Source organism: Cervus canadensis, chromosome 18 (assembly GCF_019320065.1).
Source record: "Cervus canadensis isolate Bull #8, Minnesota chromosome 18, ASM1932006v1, whole genome shotgun sequence".
NCBI lineage: Eukaryota > Metazoa > Chordata > Mammalia > Artiodactyla > Cervidae > Cervus > Cervus canadensis.
The window spans coordinates 8,855,032-8,878,607 of NC_057403.1; the positions used below are offsets into that span (position 1 = coordinate 8,855,032).

The 23,576-nt window shown below is 43.7% G+C and overlaps 1 protein-coding gene across 1 annotated transcript; it reads right to left on the reverse strand.

Moving 5' to 3' along the window:
- Positions 1-59: 59 nt before the first annotated feature.
- Positions 60-22,546, reverse strand: LOC122420612 (zinc finger protein 2 homolog). The gene is given in 6 exon segments (XM_043435921.1): positions 60-1,706; positions 1,709-3,287; positions 3,976-3,982; positions 9,313-9,431; positions 12,641-12,711; positions 22,457-22,546. Coding segments are annotated over 5 exon segments (1,929 nt in total). The 5' UTR covers positions 12,698-12,711; positions 22,457-22,546; the 3' UTR covers positions 60-1,539.
- Between the last annotated feature and the right edge of the window lie 1,030 nt (positions 22,547-23,576).

Consider the following 23,576-nt stretch of genomic DNA (forward strand, 5'->3'; position numbering starts at 1 on the left):
ATGACGACTTAGCAGAGACAAAAATAAATTTTAAACATTATTAAAGAGAGAGAAAAACTTTTAATGAGAAATGCATTCTTCTTTATAAAAGTTTCTGTTCCATGCTTATGACGACAAAACTTCAAATACTTATATAAACAGAACTTGTTTACATCATAATAACTACTACTTAAGTCAACACTTCAATGTAATGGAATGACATTACTATATGATCACTAGGTGGTAATTAGGCAACTTACTTCTTGTTGAAAAATTGTAATATATTTTCTCTCATTTTTCTGTTGTCTGCTTTGGAAAGATTTGTCAGTTGTGGACAACAAAGCACATTGTAAAATATAAAGTCTTTAAGAAGACACTAGAATTTATTTTCATCAAAATTATCAACGTGGCACTATTTATAAATATTTCTTTGTGTATTACCTGACAGAACTCAAGTCGTAAAGAAACTGTCTTTCTTTATATTTACAGAACACCTACTATGTTCCCTGTCATTGTCTACGTGCATTTTAACGTTACAAAAGTCTCAAAATAACCAACTGACTTATGTATTTGTTAGTGTAAGGCAGGAAAGAAATGTAAATTAAACATTAAATCTCGGTCATAACAAGTGGATAGAAAAAGCAACGCTAAGGAAAACCTACTGAAAAAAACAAAAGAAACAGGATGGCAGGATTTAACAGATTAGCACTGAAACATATATTACCTTATGTAAAAGAGGCAGAGGGAGTCTGATGTACGAGCTTGTGCTCTGGGACAATCTGGAGGGATACAGTGGTGAGAGAGGTGGGTTCAGGAGGGAGGGGACATTTGTACGCATATGGCCTATTAGTGTTGATGTACAGCAAAAACCATCACAATATTGTTAAAAAAAAAAAAAATTAACTGATGGTGACTTAGGCCTGAACACACAATCAAAGCTTTCCCACACCTAACACATTTGTGTAGTTTTCCTCCAGGTTGAATTTTCTGAGGGTCAAGAACTTGATATATTTTACTGCATTCTCTACATGTTTAAGTTTTCACTGCAGTATGAATTCTCAGATGATCTGCAACATCATTTCTTGTGACTGAAGGGTTTGCCACATAAATAACATTTATGTGGTTTCTCTCCTGTATGAACTGCCTAATGGGGAGTTCACGCTAAACATGCACTAGAAACTCTGCCACATTCATTTCACTTGTATGTTTTCTATACAGCATGAATTCTCTGAATTATAAGCCCTGAACACTGACTAAATGCTTTGTCACTCACATTTGCACTAAAATGTTTCTCACAACTGTCACATTTCTAATGTTTCTCTCTAGTGTGAGTTCTCTGATGGTTTCTAAGTTCGTCATTTCAAGTAAAGCACCGGCCATATACATCATATTTATATGGTTTCTCTCCTATTTGAACTGCCTGGTGATGAGTTATGGATGACTGATCCTAAATGGTTTCTCACAATTTTTATACTTCTAAAATTAAGTATGAATTCTCTGATGAACTGCAAGGTGTGCATTCACATTGAAAGCCCTGCCACATACACCTCATTTATATGGTTACTCTCCAGTATGAACTCTCTGATGAATACCAAGGTTTCCAGTATAAACAAATGCCTTCCCACATACAACACATTTATATGGTTTCTCTCCAGTATGAACTCTCTGGTGAACACCAAGGCTTGAACTTACACTGAAGGCCTTGGCACATATACCACAATACATGGTTTCTCTTCAGTATGAACTCTCCGATGAACAGCAAGGTTTCCAGTACGACTAAACGCCTCGCCACACACATCACATTTATATGGTTTCTCACCAGTATGAACTCTCCGATGAACAGCAAGGTTTCCAGTACGGCTAAACGCCTTGCCACACACATCACATTTATATGGTTTCTCTCCAGTATGAACTCTTCGATGAACAGCAACGTTTGAAATTACGCTGAAAGCCTTGCCACATATATCACATTTATATGGCTTCTCTCCAGTATGAATTCTCTGATGAACTGCAAGGTTTGCAGCTTGACTAAAGGTCTTCCCACATACATCACACTTATTTGGTTTCTCTCCAGTATGAATTCTCCGATGAACAGTCAGGTTTGCAGTATTATTAAATGCCTTGTTACATATATTGCATTTGTATGGCTTCTCTCCAGTATGAATTCTCTGATGAAGTGTAAGTCTTGTAGTATGATTAAAGGCCTTGCCACATACATCACATTTATATGGTTTCTCTCCAGTATGAATTCTCTGATGAACTGAAAGGCCTGTAGATTGACTAAAGGCCTTGCCACATACATCACATTTATATGGTTTCTCTCCTGTATGAACTCTCTGATGAACAGTAAGGCTTGAAGTTCCACTGAACGCCTTGCCACATATACCACAATTATATGGTTTCTCTCCAGTATGAACTCTCTGATGAACAGCAAGGTGTCCACTACGACTAAACGCCTTGCCACAGACATCACATTTGTATGGTTTCTCTCCAGTGTGAATTCTCCGATGAACTGCAAGGCCTGAATTTGCAGCAAAGGCCTTGCCACACACATGGCATTTATATGGTTTCTCTCCAGTATGAATTCTCCGATGAACTGCAAGGCTTGAAGTTTCACCAAAGCCTTTGCCACATACATCACACTTATATGGTTTCTCTCCTGTATGAGTTCTCTGATGAATTTCAAGTTGTGAGTTTTGAATAAAGCATAGGCCACATACATCACATGTATATGGTTTCTCTCCAGTATGAATTCTCCGATGAACTGCAAGGTTTGCAGTTTGACTAAAGCCTCTGCCACATATATCACATTTATATGGTTTCTCTCCCGTATGGAATCTTTGATGAACTGCAAGCTTTGCAGCTTCATTAAAGGCCTTGCCACATACATCACATTTATATGGTTTCACTCCAGTATGAAGTCTCTGATGAACAGTAAGATTTGCAGTATGCCTAAATGCCTTGTCACATACATTGCATTTGTATGGCTTCTCTCCAGTATGAATTCTCTGATGAACTGCAAGGTTTGAAGTTTGACTAAAGGCCTTGCCACATACATCACATTTATATGGTTTCTCTCCAGTATGAAGTCTCTGATGAACAGTAAGATTTGTAGTATGACTAAATGCCTTGTCACATACATTGCATTTGTATGGCTTCTCTCCAGTATGAATTCTCTGATGAACTGCAAGGTTTGAAGTTTGACTAAAGGCCTTGCCACATAAATCACATTTATATGGTTTCTTTCTCATATGATATCTCCAATGAATTGCAAGTTTTGTAGTTTCATTAAAAGCCTTGCCACACACGTTGCATTTATATGGTTTTCTTCCTGTATGGATTATTTGGTGTCTAGTGAGTTCTGAGTCCTCAAGAAAGGTTATGTCACACTCAGTACATTTGTAAGGTCTTTTCTTTTGTGTTTCATGGTCTGGTAACAGTTCTGAAAGATGCATGACAGCATTCTCAGGTTTATGAGAAAAGCCTTCACACACATTACGAGTTCTCTGAGGTGATAAACCTGAGGCGCTGACATTTGTCACAACTTGACTACATTCAACAATTATCCCTTCAGGTTGTACCATCTGCAATTCATCCTGAAAGCTTGCTCTGTGCCTTTCAAAAGGTCTATTTCCTGCATCACTTCTACTAGGATGATTTCTTCCATCAGTGAGGTTTTTGTAATGGGATGTAGACATTCCTTTGTCATTTCTTTCATCATCTGTCCACAGACAATCAAAGTAATGTATATTTTCCTGGATCTTCCTGAGGTGAAAATCTTTGATGTCAAGGCTTTCAGCTCTTTCAAACATCACTCTTTGAAAAATTTCCCCTTTACCACTGCTTGCTTTTTCCTGTAATTTCTTGATCATATGCATATGAGACATATCTACAAGACATAAAGAACCACAGGTATTCTATTAGTTACAATTCATAAATAATTTCTTGTTGAACACTTGATATTATACCAAAAGTCATATCCATCCTGAACAGAATTACAAATCTTCGCAATGATAATCTTAAAACTATAGAACACTAAAGGAATAGAACTCTTTAAAAAAGAGTGATCATATGTAATTCAAATTAATTTTAGGGTAGTGTAGGTTCAAACACAATCAGAAAACATTCATTTTATGCAAACTCATGTTAGTTTGCAAAGAAAACATATTTTCCCACCATGACCTCAAAGCTCATCCTACTTTGTACTAAGTGCACTGCTCTCTCATAATTGAGGAGAAACTAATGGTATACTGTACACACTTTATGCATACTTATACATGTTTAAATGGTGAAGAACATACAGGACTAGAGAGGTGACTCAGTGGTAAAGAAACTGCCTGCCAATGCAGAAGACGTGGCACAGGGGGATACAATCCCTGGGTCAGAAAGATCCCCTGGAGCAGGAAATCACAACCCAGTGCACTATTCTTGCCTGAAAAAAATTCCATGGATAGGAAAGCTTGGAGGGCTACAGTCCATGAGATCACAAACAGTCAGACAGGACTGAGCAACTGAGCAAACAAGCATCCATCAGGCAATACACTGGAATGGTAAACAATGCAAAGGAAGCATTCTAATGAATAATGTAAAAAATAAATGGCAGTCAGAAACTGTTCAACAAATATTGCATTGAGAAAATAGAGAATTCTGTAAACAATATATATATATATCCACACATTGCAACAAGAGAATCCACTAGAATGAGAAGTTCATGCACTGTAAGTAGAGCGTAGCTCTTGCTTGCTGCAAGGAGAGAAAAGCCCCTGAAGCAACAAAGACCCGGTGCAGATAAAAACAAATAAATTGTAAATAAATTTTTAATGTACTGTTATGAAGATAAAGGAATATGATTGGAAAACTTTGTGAACTAGAGTCAGAGACAACTCTCTTGGGAACAAAATGCAAAGTAACAACATATACGATGTAATGTAGACAAAAGATATATGTCACAATAAGCATGACAGGAAGTAAATATATCTTTGAAGCAAAAGTAACCCTTGAGGCAAACTCCCTGTGGTCCAGTAGTTAGGACCATGTGCTTCCACTGTAGGGGGCACAGAATCCTTCCATGAATGGGGAACTAAGAACCAGACTGCCATGTGGCACAGCAAAAAAAAAAAAAAAAGTAACTTCTGATTATTTCTATAAAACACGCAACAGTCTATGCCACCTAACAGCACGAATTACCACAGGAGGGTAACAAAGGGAAATAAATCCCTCTGAAACACCTCATCACATGCTACCCAAAGTCAAGCAACAAAAATGACAGGAGTCAAATGACAGATTGTTGCAGAACATACAAAGACTTTTTGGGACCTCTTTTCTTGGAGTCCACTTTCCATGAAACCTCTCTCTTTTTTTAAAAACATCACTTTGTTCATTTAGAAACAGCCATCTGTAAGTCAGAAGTACTTTCCATTTTACTTAATAAAATGTAATTTTGAGGAAGGAGTTGCATGAGCTGCAGGTTGGACATCTACAATCAGCTACCCTCCTCTTTGCATGCCCTGAGATAAGAGATAGGTGGGCTCCGGTTGAGGAATTTACAGCCAACAGGGTAACAGCCAGTTTGTCTCTTAATTCAAGGGACTGATCATGGCAAGGACAAAGAAAGGAAAAAACCCTGTCTGATAAAGGAGACAGTACACAAGTGCAGAAAGGCTCCTTGGAGTTAAAAGTCAGAGGAGCATTCCAGGCCATAATGAGGTTTGCTCCTCTGAGAAGCCTTTACTTCAAGATCCACGGTGTGCCTGTGCAGCCAAGGAGAGGGTCCTGAGACAAACTAACCAGGGGGGACAAAGCAAGGTGCTTGGCCCACATTTCTCATACCTTTCTTACTAAAAACACACGTCTTACTTTCCTTAAGCAACCATGAGCTGTCCATTATACTAGCATTTTGTAGACTGATGAACATAAATACCAGTGACAATCTCTAAGAATATTTGCTTTCTTATAAAGAACATCCCAGGGTGGCACTAAACGTATTCTAAGAGTCCAAAATCTCTTTAGTGTGTCTATAGGAGGAAATGAGTTTTCAGTAATGTGTGATTCAGAATCTTATTTTCTTTGGAAATGACCTAGATATTCAACGAACTTTCATCACGTAGTTTATCACAACCCTAGAAATTCAGGTTATTCAGATCTGGACAGACTATTTTACAAAGACATTACTGAAGTATAATCATTCCTAACAGAGTTTATCTGAAAGCTCCAACTGCATTTGCATTCTTTCCTTAAAAGTTTCTTCACTCAAGTTACTTTAACTGTTGACAAACTTACTTAACATTAAACCTAGGTACAATAAAAGTATTAGACAATGTTGAAGACTCAAGATGTCTTAATTAGATTAGCAAACAAACATTAATACTAGATATTTAATATTGAATATTGTCCAGTTCAGGTGAACCTGAAATTCATTTAGGTTAATTTTTCTTGCAATTGTTTGATTTGTAAGTGCTTACTCTTTTTTTTTTTTTTTTTACAAACAATTGAATTAGAGTTCATTTACAAATTAGCCTCAGCAATATTATCCAAAACAAAGACACACACTGAGACAAACATAAGTGCAGATCAACACACATGAGAGCTCTCATACTTTCCTGCTTGAGATTTAAAATGTCTCTTTGACCCATTTCTTCCCACCTCCCGCCCTGTGGTTTAAAATTCTAATTTGCCGAAGACAAATCTCTGGAAAAATGGGTTACGTATTTCAAGGAGATGGCAAAGGTTGCATACTATGCAAGTCACTTCAGTCCTGTCCAACTCCCTGCAACACCATGGACTCTAGCCCACCAGGCTCCTCTGTCCATGATGGGACTCTCCAGGCAAGAATACTGGAGTGGGTTGCCATTCACTCCTCCAGGGTATCTTCCCTACTCAGGGAACAAATCCATGTCTCCTGTGTCTCCCCCAGGGGCTGGGAGGTTCTTTACCACTACAGTCATCTGGAAAGCCCTGGCAAAGGTTAACTTGAAGCTTTTTATTTGGCAGGTCTTTTTAACAAGCTTCCTGTTTTTAATTCCACATGTAAAAAGAACCGGTTTTGCACTTTCAAAGAAAAAAAAAATTCATCTTAACCAGTTTTCTCCAGAGTCTAAACAATATCATGGCCATCCTGTATCAAACAAGTTATCTTTCCTTTCTATAGTTATACCTTTATGGCTAAAATACAAATCGAACAGTGCTCAAACTGACTGTGATAACAGGGCCAGAAGGACTGATAAAAATCTTGGACATCCCTCGAGGGAGATGGGGGTCTTTGGTCAGAAGAATCTAAAGGGGTAAACAAACTTGCTACAGTGGGGAAACCTGGGCTCCCTGCCCCTCTGAGAAACAGGGGCCGTTAGAAGGGGACTAGCTTATGGAGAGGGAGAAGGAGGGGTTGGGAGGGGTGAAAGGCCACAACAGGACAGAGAATGGAGAGAGAAAGGGCAGTGGGGGACACTATTGGAGCTGTGGGCCGGCTAAAGAGAGTCAACTTAACAAGTCAAGATTTGATCAGCCAAAATATAATGTGACATTGTAATGTGGATAATCCTCCTCACAAATCACGTAATTCTTTTTCCAGATGGAACATCTCTTTAGACAGTTTTAAGTTACCTTTATTTACCTCACGGTAGGCAGAGAGGAGGATCCAGGAGCCAACTTGGATGGTGCTAAGCCTGGGGCTTGGTTGGCAAGGGCCCCTGCAAAGGCTGAACAATCTCAAGATTTGTGCCCTCTTATCTATGCTGCTGCAAGCCTTGCACTCACAGGAGACAGTCAGGACATTCACACTCAGGGCAGTTTCCAGGCAGGTTAGAAGCAAGGTCAGAGGAATGCACTGCTTTGTCTTGAAACCTAAACAAGACTATTTATTTAATTTCCTTAACACCCTGGTGGCTCCATGGTAAGAATCTGCTTAGTAATGCGGGAGACACGGCTTCGATTCTTGTTCTGGGAAGATCTCACATGTCACGGAGAATAAGTTGATGAACTACAGATAGTGAGCTTATATGGCAAAACTGCTCACGCCCGTGTGCCCAGGGCCCGTGCTTCACAACTAAAGAAACCACCACAAAGAGAAACCGTGCTCCCCGCAACTACAGAGGAGCCCTCACTCGTCTCCAGCAGACAGAAGTCCGCACAGCACAAAAGACCCAGGACAGGCCAAAAACAAAGACCTCGCCTTCATCTCTGTGGGCGCTACAGCTCCACTGGAGGGTGCTGTACATTTTGCATGTCGAACAGAGCCGTCAGTTAGGGAGAAGAAAAACCTCCTGTGAGATTCACAAACATTAAACATCTGTTTTCTCACAGAACTCTCCCCCTTGGAGAGTTTCCCAAACCCCATGAATGGTGCGGCTTCCTCTCTGTCCTTGTGACAGTTGACCTGTGATCACACTGTTGATACTTTTCCCACTCAGCTGGGTTTTTGCTATTAGCACCTCATTCTCCACAATCCAGGGGTCTTCTTCCTTGTGCCACAATGGAGATAATGTTCAGATCAGAAACAGAAATTCCTACTCACAAGTAATGCCACATACTGTGGCTTCTTCCAGAGTACAACCTCTCCTTTTTTAAATAAATGTATCTGTTACTGTTAATACATTGGTGAATTCATTTCCTTCGGCTTGGGGGAGTGTTTGTTGCTGCTTGGTTTCTCTCCAAGTTCAGCAAGTAGTGGCTATGTTCCAGTTGCAGTGCTTGTGCTCCTCACTTGCTGTGGCTTCTCCTGGGTGCACGGGCTTCAGTGGTTGTCCTACGTGGGCTCAGTAGTTGCAGCTTCCAGGCTCTAGAGTGCTGGCTCGTAGTTGAGGCACACAGGCGTAGCTGCTCTGTGACATGTGGGATCTTCTCAGACCTACGATCGAACCAGGGTCTCCTGCATTGGCAGGTGTAGAATCCAGCTCTTTTGTCAGCCAAGGAGTGAGGACATTATAAACCAACAGAAAAATACTTCTCAAAAGAATTTACTATCTGCTTCCTTCTGAATGCACAGGGAACCATATAATATACAGTATAATATGCAGCAAGTATCTAGTTCTATCTAAGAACTACTGAACCAAGAACACAGGGCTAGAAAACAGGCAACTGGATATTTCAAAGTTTGAAGTCACCTTTATAAATGCTCAAGCTGTGGAAAAACTCCTTGTGTATCACACATTGGAGGTCACCAGAAGGAAAGACAAGTTTAAACTCCTGATGCCAATCACTAAGCTTTACATGTGGGAGTCACCAAGGTTTTGAGCTTAGTCAAGAAAAACAGGGGATCTCAAAAGGTACAGAGGGAACATGGAGAGGTACCCCAGGGCAGATCCCCACTTCAGGGGGAAGTGATCCTCACCCACAGACAGCAGGTTCCTGAGAGTCTCCACCATCACATCCTTGTACAAGGTCCTCTGGGCAGGGTCCAGGCATTCCCATTCCTCGGGAGTGAAATCTATGAACACATCCTTGAAGGTCAATTGTGCCTGAAATGAAAACACATTTCACCAACAGGCCCTGAGGAGGATTCTAGATTTCACACAAAATGAGAAGAGGTGAGAGGGGTAAAGCTCAATTCAGTTGAAGTAATATTCTGATAGATTCATTACAAGCTGCTTCAAGCAAACTGTTGATCTCTAATCTAATTTATAATTTCCTCTTTTTTCCTAAGATTATGATCTCCTGCAATCAACATGAATTTGTCACATATGTGGACAATACATGAAAAATATACAAATTAAAACCAACACTGGGTTGTGTATGCAGAAGTGTTCCATTCAACACATGGAGTGACATAGTGTCACTATCTAGATGAGCTACAGCAAGACTGGTGTCTTCAGAGACGGTAAAGTCCACAGTGACTTTAAAAGAACACACATTTGTGATGATGAAGACATCATCACACTGATGACAGGTGTTTCGGCATGTCGTACTCACTAAGCATTACTCTCAAGACGTCACACGGATGAACTTGTCCCCAACATAACAGCATGTTAGAGAAAGATCTGAGTCCACCTTACTGGGGAGTACATTTTGTCACTCTTAAGAAATCCTTCATATCAAATAGTAAAGAAATGAGGCAACAGCACCAGAGCTCAGGTGGTTGGCAGAGACAACTGAACCTAAAGAATCAACCAGTTAACTACCAGAGAAGGAAAGAGCATCCACAGAGAGTTCCCTGAGAATACCTGAAACAAGTTCAAGGAAGCTGAAATACAACAGAACAGCATAAATGGTCACATTACAGGGTCATACCTTCTCCCATCGCAACCCACATAATGTCAATAATCCTACTACAATTTACATCATTCATGTGATGATGCAGAAAAAACTTAACGCCATGAAATACACTTAAGATAACAACTGAAACTGCTAGAAAGCATACACCATTATTTATGAGATGATGTTTCTATAATAGAACCATGGAGTTACATATCTATGCATTCACGCATGCATGTGTAAACACACAACTGCTTGAAACAAGAGGAGTTGTTTTTATTTTTTTTCTTTCATTCTATCAAAATTCATTCAGCGTCAGCTGTGCGCCTCAAACTTGAAATACAGCAATGAACATGATGTAGCTTACACTCTAGTAGCCAGACAGCCAATTTCATCCACAATTTTAATGTACTATTGAAATAAGTACTCTGACAGAGGCCCGGTGCTAAGACAAGATTAAACAGAAAGTCTTAACCTACACTGAGAAATCAGACAAAGTCTCTGTGAGGAAGAAACACTTAGGATTGGCCAGGTAGGAAACGGAAGAGTGCTGCAAGCAGAGGGAAGAGCCTGAGTGCCGGCTCTGAGGCAGGAAGATATTTAGTGAACAGAAAGGCAGCCAGTGTGACTGGGACACAGGGAATGTAGATGGGGTAATGCCAGGTAGAGGCTAATTTATGCAAGATCTATGGATTGAGGACTTTATTCCAAAAGCTACTGGAAGTCAGTGAAGAATCTGCAAGAAGAAAGTTAGACGCTTAGATTTGTTTTTCAGAGTTCAATCTGCTGTGTGTGGAAGTTGTGCTTACCTGCTTACTCATGCTAGACTCTTTGCAACCCTGCTGATGGCAGCCCGCCAGCTCCTCTATCCATGGAATTCTCCAGACAAGAATACTGGAGTGGGTTCCCATTCTCTTCTTTCATTTTACTTCTTCATTCAGTACCTTTGTCAACCTTATTTCTTTTTCAAAGCTTATTTATTTTGCTTATGTTGAGTCTTTCTTGCTGTGAGTGGGCTTTCTCTAGTTGCAGCTGCAGGACACAGGGATTGCAGTGGCTTCTCTTGTTTTGGAGCACAGGCTCTAGAGAGTGCGGGCTTCTGTAGTTATGGCTCTGGGCTCTAGAGCACAGGCTCAGTAGCTGTGGCCCATGGGCTTAATTGCTCTGAGGCATCTTCCCGGATCTGGGATGGAACCCGTGCACCCTACATTGGCAAGCACATTCTTAGCCACTGTACCAAAAGGGAAGTCCTCAGCATTATCTAATTCTAGTTGAAAAAAAACCAAAAAGTAATACAAGCAGAAAATAACATACAGAAGGTTTCTTCCAATCTTTATAAAATACCTGTATTTAAAAATATGTGGCCCTCCCGATGGGTAAGTGGTGAAGAATCCACTGGGCAACGCAAGAGATGTGGATTGCTGCCTGGCCTGAGATCCCACACACTGAGTGGCAACTAAGTCCGTGAGTCTCAATTCCTGAGCCAGAGCTCTAGAGCCCAGGAGGTGAAACTACTGAAGCCAGCACGCTCGAGACCCTGTGCTGCAAGACAAGAGAAGCCACTGCAATGAGAAGCGTGCGCACTGCAACCAGAGAGTGGCCACCACTGGCCAGAACCAGGGAAAAGACACTGAAGCAGTGAAGATACAGTACAGGAAATAAATATATTTTAAAAATCATAATGTGATTTTTATCCTTAATTTTAGGTATGTACTTATTAACAAAACCCAAAATTTATTATTTTATTCTATTAAGAAAATACTGAATCAAGATTAGAAAAGTTGGAAAATTCCCTCATGGTCCAGTGGTTAAAGATCCCTCACTTCCACTGCAGGGTTTCAGGTTTGATCCCTACTGAGCGAACTAAGACCCTGGAAGCTGCATCATGTGGTCAAAAAAGAAAGAAAAAAAAGTTAGTAAGCCTGACTTTACAGTTTAAATTAGATGGTGTAATGAAACACTCCCTAGCCCTGACATCTCTTTCTGAACGCTCCATTCCATTCTCAAACACTTAAATTTTCAAGGAGGTGCTCATTTAGTTTTAAATGTACTATAAAAACTCAGAACTGATTTCCACTCATTGCCCTTCTCTGGCAGATTTTACCATGTACTGTACATGTTAATACCTGAGGTCCACGTACAGCTTCTTTACCCTGGTTGACAGAGAGCAGACAGCGCATCCAGGTGGGTCCTAAACAGTCCCTGCTGCCCAACAGCACCAAGACTCCGTCTCCAACCCGTGGGTGAGAAGCCCTGCCCAGGACGGTGCCCAGGGGAGCCTCCTCACAAGGGCCAGGTCACTGGGTCATGGGGAGATGGGATCTAAGTGGAGACGACAGGCCCTGAGGGAAGGCCCCGGGTGAGTGTGCATGTACAGGAGTCAGACAGGACACTCCAGAGTCAGACACGATTAGGGAGTCCAGAGAAGGGCATTTCAGGAAGGCAGTATGAGAATCCACTGAGAATATGACCTTACCTGAGAAAGAGCCATGCCTGACTCCTGTTCTTTCCTCTTCTGCACTTCTTTGTCCATGTGTCTTCACAGTTCTACCATGAAAGTTGAAAACATGCTGTTTAATGCTTAGGGTTCCTGAGCCCCAATCACCCACACAGGGAAGCTCCCACCATGTGGAACAGACAGTCCCCTGTGCCCACTGTCTCAGGAGGGACTCAGGATGGTCAACTCCCGCACAGAGACCAACACGGGACTTTTCCACACTTTCTCTCGGATCATACTCCCCTCCTGGTGAGGCCTCATGCACACAGCAGCAGGGGGCACCTCCACTGACCCCATGATCCCCTTCAGGTCACACAGCATGCCCTGGTCCAGTCCCACTCAGAGCAGAGCGCCCTTCCCTTCCCCAGGGCCTGATCTCAGTCTCAGAAGTGGAGGCTAAGAGCCCTGGTGCTCAATGCAGGATCCAGATCGGAATCATCTGCAGCCTGTGCACATTCCTGGGGCGAGGCCCCACACGAGATCCTGAGGAGTGTGTCTGATGGGGGAGGGGTACAAAACATGCCTGGGCAAAATGCCTCATGATCTCATGTGAAGCCTGCGTTGAGCACTAGTGAAGGATTAAGGTCAGGCCACCTCCCACTTTCTTCTTTTCCAGCTTTACTGAGACTAACGAGAAGGGTTATATGTACATATTCCATACACCATGTGATCACGTGACACGTGTACACTGTGAAATACTTATCACAATCCACAAACCAACACATCCATCACCTCCAAATTCCCATGTTCTGTGTGTGGTGACAAGACTGACAATGTACTCTCCTGACAAATTCCCAGGATGCAGTAACAGAATAGGATTAACTACGTTCAGCGAGCTGCGCACACTTCCCCAGGATGCATTCATTTTACAACTCAAACTCTGTACCTCTCAACCAACATCTCACCAACCTCCCCACCTCCCAGCCCCAGATAACCACCATCCCACTGTCTGCTACTAGTGACTTTCACTTTTTTACATTCTACATATTAAGCAAGCACATACAATATCAGTCTTAGCCTGTCTGTCCTAATTCACTTAGCATAACATTCACTACACTCATCCAAGTTGTCCCAATTGGCAAAAATCTCCATCTTTATGGGAAGGGATAAGAAACCCTTTCTCAGCGATCAATGCAAAGAAATAGAGGAAAACAACAGAATGGGAAAGACTAGAGATCTCTTCAAGAAAATTAGAGATACCAAGGGAACATTTCATGCAAAGATGGGCACAATAAAGGACAGAAATGGCAGGGACCTAACAGAACCAGAAGATATTAAGAAGAGGTGGCAAGAATACACAAAAGAACTGTACAAAAAAGACCTTCATGACCCAGATAATCACCATGGTGTGATCACTCACCTAGAGCCAGACATCCTGGAATGTGAAGTCAAGTGGGCCTCAGGAAGCATCACTACGAACAAAGCTAGTGGATGTGATGGAATTCCAGTTAAGCTATTTCAAATCCTGAAAGATGATGCTGTGGAAGTGCTGCACTCAATATGCATATCTGGAAAACTCAGCACTGGCCAGACGGGAAAAAGTCAGTTTTCATTCCAGTCTCAAAGAAAGGCAATGCCAAAGAATGCTCAAACTACCGCACAATTGCACTCAGCTCACAAGCTCGCAAAGCAATACTAAAAGTTCTCCAAGCCAGGCTTCAACAGTATGTGATCTGTGAACTTCCAGATGTTCAAGTTGGATTTAGAAAAGGCAGAGGAACCAGAGATCAAATTGCCAACATCCACTGGATCATTGAAAAAGCAAGAGAGTTCCACAAAAATATCTACTTCTGCTTTATTGACTATGCCAAAGCCTTTGAATGTGTGGATCACAACAAACTGTGGAAAAGTCTTAAAGAGATGGGAATACCAGACTACCTGACCTGCCTCCTAAGAAATCTGTATGCCTGTCAAGAGGCAACAGTTAAAACTTGACATGGAATAACAGACTGGTTCCAAACTGGGACAGGAGTTCATCAAGGGTGCTGACTATCACCCTGCTTATTTAACTATATGCAGGGTACATCATGCGAAATGCTGGGCTGGATGAAGCACAAGCTGGAATCAAGATTGCCAGGAGAAATATCAATAACCTCAGAAATGCATATGACACCACCCTTATGGCAGAAAGTGAAGAACTAAAGAGCCTCTTGATGAAAGTGAGAGAGTGAAAAAGTTGGCTTAAAACTCAACATTCAGAAAACTAAGATCATGGCATCTGGTCCCATGACTTCATGGGAAATAGCTGGGGAAACAGTGGAAACAGTGACAGACTTTATTTTGGGGGACTCCAAGATCACTGCAGATGATGACTGCAGCAATGAAATTAAAAGACACTTGCTCCTTGGAAGAAAAGCTGTATCTATGACCAACCTAGACAGCATATTAAAAAGCAGAGACATTACTTTACCAACAAAGGTCCGTCTAGTCAAAGCTATGGTTTTTCCAGTAGTCATGTATGGATGTGAGAGTTGTATAAAGAAAGCTGAGTGCCAAATAATTGATGCTTTTGAACTGTGGTGTTGCAGAAGAGTCCCTTGGACGGCAAGGAGATCCAACCAGTCAATACTAAAGGAAATCAGTCCTGACTATTCACTGGAAGTACTGATGCTGAAGCAGAAACTCCAATACTTTGGCCACATGATGCAAAGAACCGAGTCACTGGCAAAAACCCTGATGCTCGGAAAGACTGAAGGTGGGAGAAGGGAGAGGATGAGATGCTTGGATGGCATCACCAATGCGATGGACATGAGTTTGAGTAAGTTTCGGGAGTTGGTGATGGACAGGGAAGCCTGGCGTGCTGCAGTCCATGAGCTGGCAAAGAGTCAGACATGGCTAAGCAACTGAACTGAATATGTCATACACACAAATATGTGTGTATATTTGCCTGGCTTACCAATGAGGACTTCCCTGGGAGCTCAGAAGGTAATGAATCTGCCAGCAATGCAGAAGAGCCAGATTTGATCCCTTGGTTGGAAAGATCCCCTGGAGGAGGGAATGGCAACCCAGTCCAGTATTCTTGCCTAGAGAATTCCACGGACAGAGGAGCCTGGCAGAGTACAGTCCCTGGGGTCACAAAGAGTCTGACATGACTGAGTGACTAACACACTTACATGTTTTCAACCTGGATCCTGGGGCTCTTAAATAGAAATAGTTATGAAACCAGAGGGGAATTTCAAGAAAGGCTTTATTCGGACTCTTGCTGCAGTAAGGTGAGACAGAAAAAGAAGTGTGTGCCCCTGCTCCTCCCAAAAAGGGGGGTGAGCTGATCCCTTTGGTTAAGGCTGGAAGGAAGCTGAGGTGATCTGCCCCGCCTCGGGCCCCCTGGTGGTGCTGTGAGCAGGGATCACAGGAAGTGACCTGCTTTTGCTTCTGGAGCCTCAGAAATAACACTTGGTTTGTGGCCCTTTTACTTTTGTTCAGAATTGCTGTCCGCTCATGAATGTGGCTATAGTTTCTTTGTTCAATTACACTTTCTTTGTAGTCTGTTGCCTGAAAAGACGTTCGTCCAGGTGCAAGAACTGCAGTAAAAGGTCCCAGGACCCAGGCTGTCTCATACACACATCATGGTTTCATTATCCACTCGGCCAAGAACAGACACTCAGGTTGTTTCTACAACAGATGGCTGTTGTGAATCATACAGTATGGGTTACGGGCGCGCAGGTTACTCCTTCAAAATACTGATTTTTGCAGAGGACTTCCCTGGTGGTCCAGTGGTTAAGAACCTGCCTAGCTCTGTGGGGGATGTGGGTTCAATCGCTGGTCAGGGAACCAAGATCCCACAGGCAGCGGAGCAACTAAGCCTGAGCACCACACTAGAAAGTTGGTGCACCGAAACCAAAGATCCTGCAGGACACAGGCGAAGCCAAATACATAAACATTTTTTAAAATTTTGCTTTTCTTAGATATATAATTAGAAGTGAGATTGCGTGATCCTATGCATGTTCTATTTTTAATCTTTGGGTAACTCCATACTGTTTTCCATGTACCATTTACATTTCCATCAACCATTTTTAACCATTAACTGTACTGTGCATGTACATGGAAGACGCCCAAGATCTGTAAAGACGCTGAGAGAACAGCAGAGGAATCCAATGCGCTGGCAGCAACAAATAGCAGCTGCATCATCTCCAGAATAAGCCTCTGTAATACAGGTTGCTGTGGAGCTGATAACCCTCAGATTCTAAGAACAATCCTTTACTGCATCATGCCATCAAAGCTGAGGCCCAACCATTACCCTTTGAGCCTGAAAGAAACTTCCAAACCTGCATCTGGGCCAACACACTCCCCAGAGACCCAGTAATAATCCACCCATCCTGCTATGCAATCCCCAGAAGGTTCCAAGCCTTAACAACTCCTGTGTTAATGATGGAATAATACACACGAAGACGCTCAAACACCAACCAGACTCAAGACATCTTATCAGTCACAGTGACCCCAGCAGCCCCAAACTATCATCACCAAAATCTAATAATACAAGACAGATGTGTATGCTGATGCACACACCCCAATGCAACTTCAACATCTTCCAAGGAACACGTCAACTTCTCTTTTTCTACCTTCCATTTGAAATCTTCCTCATTAGCAACTCAAACTAACAGAAAAACTATAGGTAATCCACAAAGGGATCTCCGGAATTTTAACAACAGTTAACCTATGGGTCTGATTCTCGCCCTCCCTAAAGACCCCAGAGAATCCACTGTGTGGAGGGCATGCTGTGGGACACCTCCTGGATCCCGCCCCCCTTCTCTGTGACCATTGTGCCCATCCTCCTGCACCCAGACCTCCCCGTGGGCTCAGCTCAGGCCTTGCTTCTAACACACTGCAGGGTAACAGTCCTCTTCCCAATTCCACTTCCTTCCTTCCTTCAAAGGTGTGAACACGTGTTTCCCAACAAAACCCAGTCATGCAAACCTCAGTCACAGTATCTATGTCCCAGAGAAACTGAGCTAAGACACTATGGCACGCCCACCATTCCACGCAGCCCACAATTGGCCATGAGCCCACATCCAGGTCCTCCAGGTAGAATTGAGACCACCTTTGTCAACAGTTCCACACACCCCGTGATCCCACAAGTATGAACATCTCTCTCTCACACACACACACATATACACACACAGCCCCATTCATTGGGTTCATCCAGAGGCCTATTTTTGCTCCCACAACCCTCCTGGAGACTCGGACAAGCTCCCCCTCACTTTCCCCCATTTTTCTACCTCTTCGTGCATGGTTGAACAACAGAACTAAACAGCAGAGACCAAGGGCATGAGCATCACAACAGAGTTGCACACAAGCTGCAAATCCAAGGACACTCGGCACTCAGTACAGAGACCAAGGAGCTGGCTCTCCTGGGAAAACCTGCCAGCAACTTGGGACATCAGAACGTTTTATAGGCCCTTGAGATTTAGTTGGATTGAGCTCAGTGAAGAATTAACAAAGATAGAGAGACCCCAGTCTCACTGACCCCTGTTCTCCCCAATGAGAGCTAACTGGAAGATATCCTAGATCTTTAAGGAGGGGGGGACTCCTTCATATCCCCTTGGATTCCAAACCTTCTGGCCACTCTAACCACAGTAAACTCAGCATTCCCTGCTCTGAGCAGATAAACTACTGGAAGGCAAAGCTGCTGTCCAAGATGGCAACTGGTCCCTGGGTGGACAGAGCTTAGAAGACCTGGGGGCTGCAGCTGAGCAGTGATACTACAGACTAAAACATGGGGACACCTCAAGACACTAGTTCTATCAGGTGCATTAGGACTCCCCACATCTTTTTGCTTTTCAGTAATTAAGTGTCCACATGGGGTAAGGATCAATTAGAGTTGAAATGTCCAGAACAGATGCGGGAACCATCATCACCTACCCTGTCCCCTCTGTCTCCCCTGAGAATTCTTCAGCCCAACCCACATTCCCAGTCCTCACCCCCAGAGTGAGATGCTGCGAGCATCCAGGGAGGAAGAGGAACACGGTGCATCCTTCAATGAAGGGAAAAGAGGAAAGACTCCAAACAGTCAAAGGACAAGGGCATCTCTGATGAAGGTGATTAATACAGAGGCAGTAAACCTGGTTAATGTGACAGAGAATATCAGAAGGAGGTGGGCAGACCTCGCTGGCCTAGACCTGAAGGAACAGAAAGAGCAAGGGCCATGGTGATTAATGACCAAAGACAAGCGTGGAAACTAAGATCTGAGACAGAGAAGGTTTTGATGTCTATGAACAAGGACTAAGTGAATGTGAGCATGACAGACTGACCATGAGAACGGGGTCTGCTCCCAGGATGAGGCTGCAGACACTGGCAGTGACCTGAGGAGGAAGGATGCTGCCCTGAGGACACAGGGAAGCCAGCGGAGGTGGTAGGCCTCCCTGCAGATTGACACTTGTTCATAGAAGCCATCTGCTGATAATCTATCTCACTCTAAGCATATGTTCCTGCCTCCATCCTACTGTTGTCCTTTTCCATTTTGCAAAACTGGGACTCATTTCAAATTCTAGTAACAACTGCACTCTCCCTCCAAGAAGAACTGCTGCACACAGGCACACACCCAATTTGGCCAATCATTTCAGAGGTCACTGTTGCTCAGATCCTGGACCTGAAGAAACATCATCAGATCACCTCATTGCTCACTACTTACCAGCTCACATAAAAGAGAGGAAAATAGTATATCAGACTAACTGCTTAAATTAGGTCGAGACTCTTAAGATAAAAGATCTCTGACATTCTTACTAAGTACTCATCAAAACAGTCTGTATCTATTTACTAGTTACCAAAAAAAACGCTTCAAAAATATATCAAGAAGAAACAGCAAATGGACCTCAAATAAACATGAAACAAACCTAAAGTGAATCAGCTTGTTAAAAATTCTTCCCTGAAAAATTCTGGTGTCAAGTAGAAAAAAAAAACATTTGAAAATACAGCATACTTTGAAAACAATGACATGAATTAATTACAGGAGGGCCACAAATCTTATTTCAGAAGGGAATAATTCTTTGCAAGATAACAGGTATTGAATGATCTAATCTTTATCCCAAGCTACAAAAAGAATTAAATGTAAAGAAAGGAAAAAGTAAAAAGGAAAACGATCACAAAGAACATATTTACTGAATTCCTGGAAAAGGCACCACGTAGTAAGAGAGTCAGTCAGTTCTGCACATGGATGTTATCTTTTAATACATATAATTACAAAATGCACAAGCCTTACAGACAAAAGTTATGCAATTCTCATCTGTATAATTTAAAGAAACAAGTTTTACATTTATTAGATCCTAAAGCCAAAAATCAATGTGATGGTTTTGTCACTAAGTCGTGTCAGACTCCTGAGATCCCATGGACGGTAGCCCGCCAGGCTCTTCTGTCCATGGGATTCTCCAGGCAAGAATACTGGAGTGGGTTGCCATTTCTTCTCTAGAAGATCTTCCCCACCCGGAAATTGAACTAGGGTCTCCTGCATTGCAGGCAGATTCTTTACCGACTGAGCTATGACGGAAGTCAAAAATCGATGTATCACGATTTTATAATCCTCATCCAACCAATTCAGCGCGCTCCTGAATCTAGTCCCCTGCCCCAACTGCACACTAGTTGTTTCCACTTCATTTAGTTTATCTGTTTCCCTACTTCTTTCTCTGTCTCCCTTTCTCTTCCCCTCTGCTCTCCGGCTGTGTCCTCCTCTCTACTTCTTCCCTGGCTCCCATCTGGCCTCTCTCTGCATCTGTTCCCAGTAAAATGCTTCTAATCCAACCTCCTTGATGATCCTAAATCTCCATGAATTTCTGCCTTTCTTCCTCCATCTCTGCTCTCCCTTCCTCCCAACTTTCTGGCACCCCCAAGTGGCTATGCTTCCTTTCACCTTGCTTGCTCTCTCAGCTCCTCCAATTACTGCATGTGAGTGAAAGTCGCTCAGTCCTGTCTGACTCTTTGAGACCCCATGGCTGTAGTCCATGGAATTCTCCAGGTCAGAATACTGGAGTGGGTAGCTGTTCCCTTCTCCAGGGGATCTTCCCAACCCAGGGATCGAACTCAAGGCTCCCGCATTGCGAGCGGATTCTTTACTAGCTGAGCTCCGAGGGAAGCCCAATCTCTAGGAGTCCCCTTTCTCTCCCAGCAGGATATTGCTATGTAAGCCAAGGTCCCAAATCTTGCATCCCCTTTGCGGGCTCTCTGTGTGAACCGCCTCTCCATTGTCGCCCTCTTTGGGACCCCTGATTTACAGCCCCTCTACTTGAAGGTATAGAGGGGTCGGCAGAGGATCAAATGGTTGGTTAGATAGCATCCCTGGGCTCAATGAACATGAATTTGAGCAAACTGTGAGAGATACAGGGGTCGCAAAGACTCGGACTGAACACCACTTTCCTATTTTGCTCACCTTTAACTCTCCGGAGATCGTGCTTTTCCCTAAACTTCTGTCCTTGCCTACCCGAAACCTTCAAGACCTACTCTCTTTCATGTTGCCGTCTCTTCGCAAGTTCCTCAGCAATTCTCTTCCTTGTCAACGGTTCTACCTCAGGCTTTTTTCAGTTTTCTATTTCTCTCGAAGTCGGTGTCTTGGCTTCTCGTGACACCACCCCCACCCCACCCACTATTTACGGGAATGGCGGCTGAATAAGAAGCCCTCCTCCTGCAAAAGCCAAATTCCAGCTGGTGGAATTTGGGATGGAAGAACCAGGGGGGTCAAGGGGCAGGCCCAGGTCACCCACCCCGATACAGGGTCAGGGGAAAGGTCACTATGAAGGCAACGCCCTAGGAGATATGGGGGCTGGGAGGGAGGGGGTCTCAGGAGCGGGGCGCGCTCCCCAGAATCCCAGGACCTGGAAGAGGACGTGGCCTCCAGGGGCCGAGAAGGCGAGGCTGAGGACCGCGGAGCGTAAATACCCACCTCGCGGAAGAGAATTTTATGTGGTGCAGGAAGTGCAGAGGGGACAGTAAATGGTTTTAAGACGGAAGCAGGTGCGAAACGCAGCGTTTCAGAGTTCCAAAAGCAGGAACCGGCTTCAGTGCGGACTTTAAACCAAAAGGGAGGCGCCCCTTCGCCGCTCCCGGACACCTCTGAATTTGCTGGGGTTGGTGGGGCGGGCGCGGGGATATAGAGTCAGTAGAGATCCTCAAACCAGGGGTACCGAGGGAAGCAGAGTGAGAGCGGCACGCGTGACTAAGAGAGAAACTTACGCCGCGGCACCGCTGGCTCTGCGCTTCCGGATGTGGGAAGCTGCGCGGGTCTGCAGTGAAACGGCGGGGGCGGCCTGGGGAAGCGGCCTAAGCGGAGACCGCTTTTTCTCTTTGATTCTACTGAAAATAATCTCCTAAAATTAAAAGTTCTTGTAGTCAATTTACTACCATGGTCATATAAAACAGAAAAGGACAGTAATACGCCTCCCTAACACTCGAGAAAGAACTTCAGATCCAGCACCAGTCCCAAAGCTGAAATTCTAAACTAGTTCCTGAACACGTGATTTGATACTTATAAAATTATCAAGTGCCATGTCATAATTAAAATGACTTTTTCCTTATAAATTACTACGTATTTCGTGCACTATATCTGTTACCTCAGGATTTTACATCGAAGGGAAATCAGACCCTGGGGCCTCTCACAGCAACGACTGAATTTGTTTGGGCTGCAGGAAGGGGTCGGGGAATAGGGAGGTGCGAAGTGCCTGAAGACCACGCATAGGGAGGAGAGGGGACCCCACACGCGCAGCTTAACAACAAAAAAAAAGTACCTCACTATTCCTGCAGCTTAACAACAAAAACAAAAAAAAAGTACCTCACTATTCCCGCAGCTTAACAACAAAAACAAAAAAAAAGTACCTCACGTTTCCAATGGTCGGCCGCACCTACCAAGTCGAGGCCTCGGGAATTGGCTGTAGAATCGCTTGCCTCGAAGCGGAGACGCTCAATTCCTCAGCCATCCGTATCAGAACAGGGAGGGGCGGGTCGTAGGGCGCACGCCTGCGCCTGGGCGTGTGAGGGGCGGGGCGTAGGCCACACGCCTGCTCCTGGGCGTGTGAGGGGCGGGGCCGAGCGGAGTCGAGCGGGAACCGGCGGAGCGGAGCCGAGCCGGGCCGAGCGGGGCCGAGCGGGGCCGAGCGGACACCTGCTGTGTTCTTCATTTTGGTTCCTAGGTATCTTGTCACGGTTTAGAAGTACTTGAGGGTCTTTTCCTTCTTGTGTTGCATCATTGATTCCTCATAACTGTAACAGTTTTAAAGTAAAAACTTAAAATTCTGTGGGATAATTGCGTTTGAAAGTAAGGTTTCCTCTTAACAGGATTCCTGCCGATGAGGCTGAAGCAGTTCAGCGTGGGAACTGAAATCGGGAGTGGTGACCGGGCTGGCGGTTGGTAGGGGTGGGTGGGGGTTGGTGTGCGGTGGTGGCTGGACCCAGAAATATTCCTGCAATTAGAATTAATTTAAGCAGTTTAAGTAAACAAGAACTGGCTTTGTGTAGGGATGACAAGCTGGAATGTGAAACACACAGCTCTTAGTAATACCTCATGGTAACTCCTGTAAGGAGAAAACTATCTTGACATTCCACTTCTTCAAAGATTAAGCTTATTAGTCACTGCAGGGACAATGCACCCTGAGGGGAATGCAGGCTGAAGAACAACAGGTACCGTTCTGAGCTTCAGACATAGTAGCCTTGGTAAATCAGGAACAGCCTCTTGGGCCCATCCTCCTCCTCAGGAAGTCCAGGTAAGTTTAGGGGAGTCTCTCCTGGTTTTCACATCTCCCAGTTATGGGGTAATGACCCCAAATTTTATTTGGCAGGGTATTAACGGTTAAAAGACACAGGAGGATCCTGGTTGAAAGATACTGGAGTTTGCTCAGTTGAAAGCCACTCAGTGACACTTCCCTGGTGGCCCAGTGATAAAGAATCCACCTGCCAATGCATGGGACCTGAGTTTGATCCCTGGTCTGGGAGGATACCA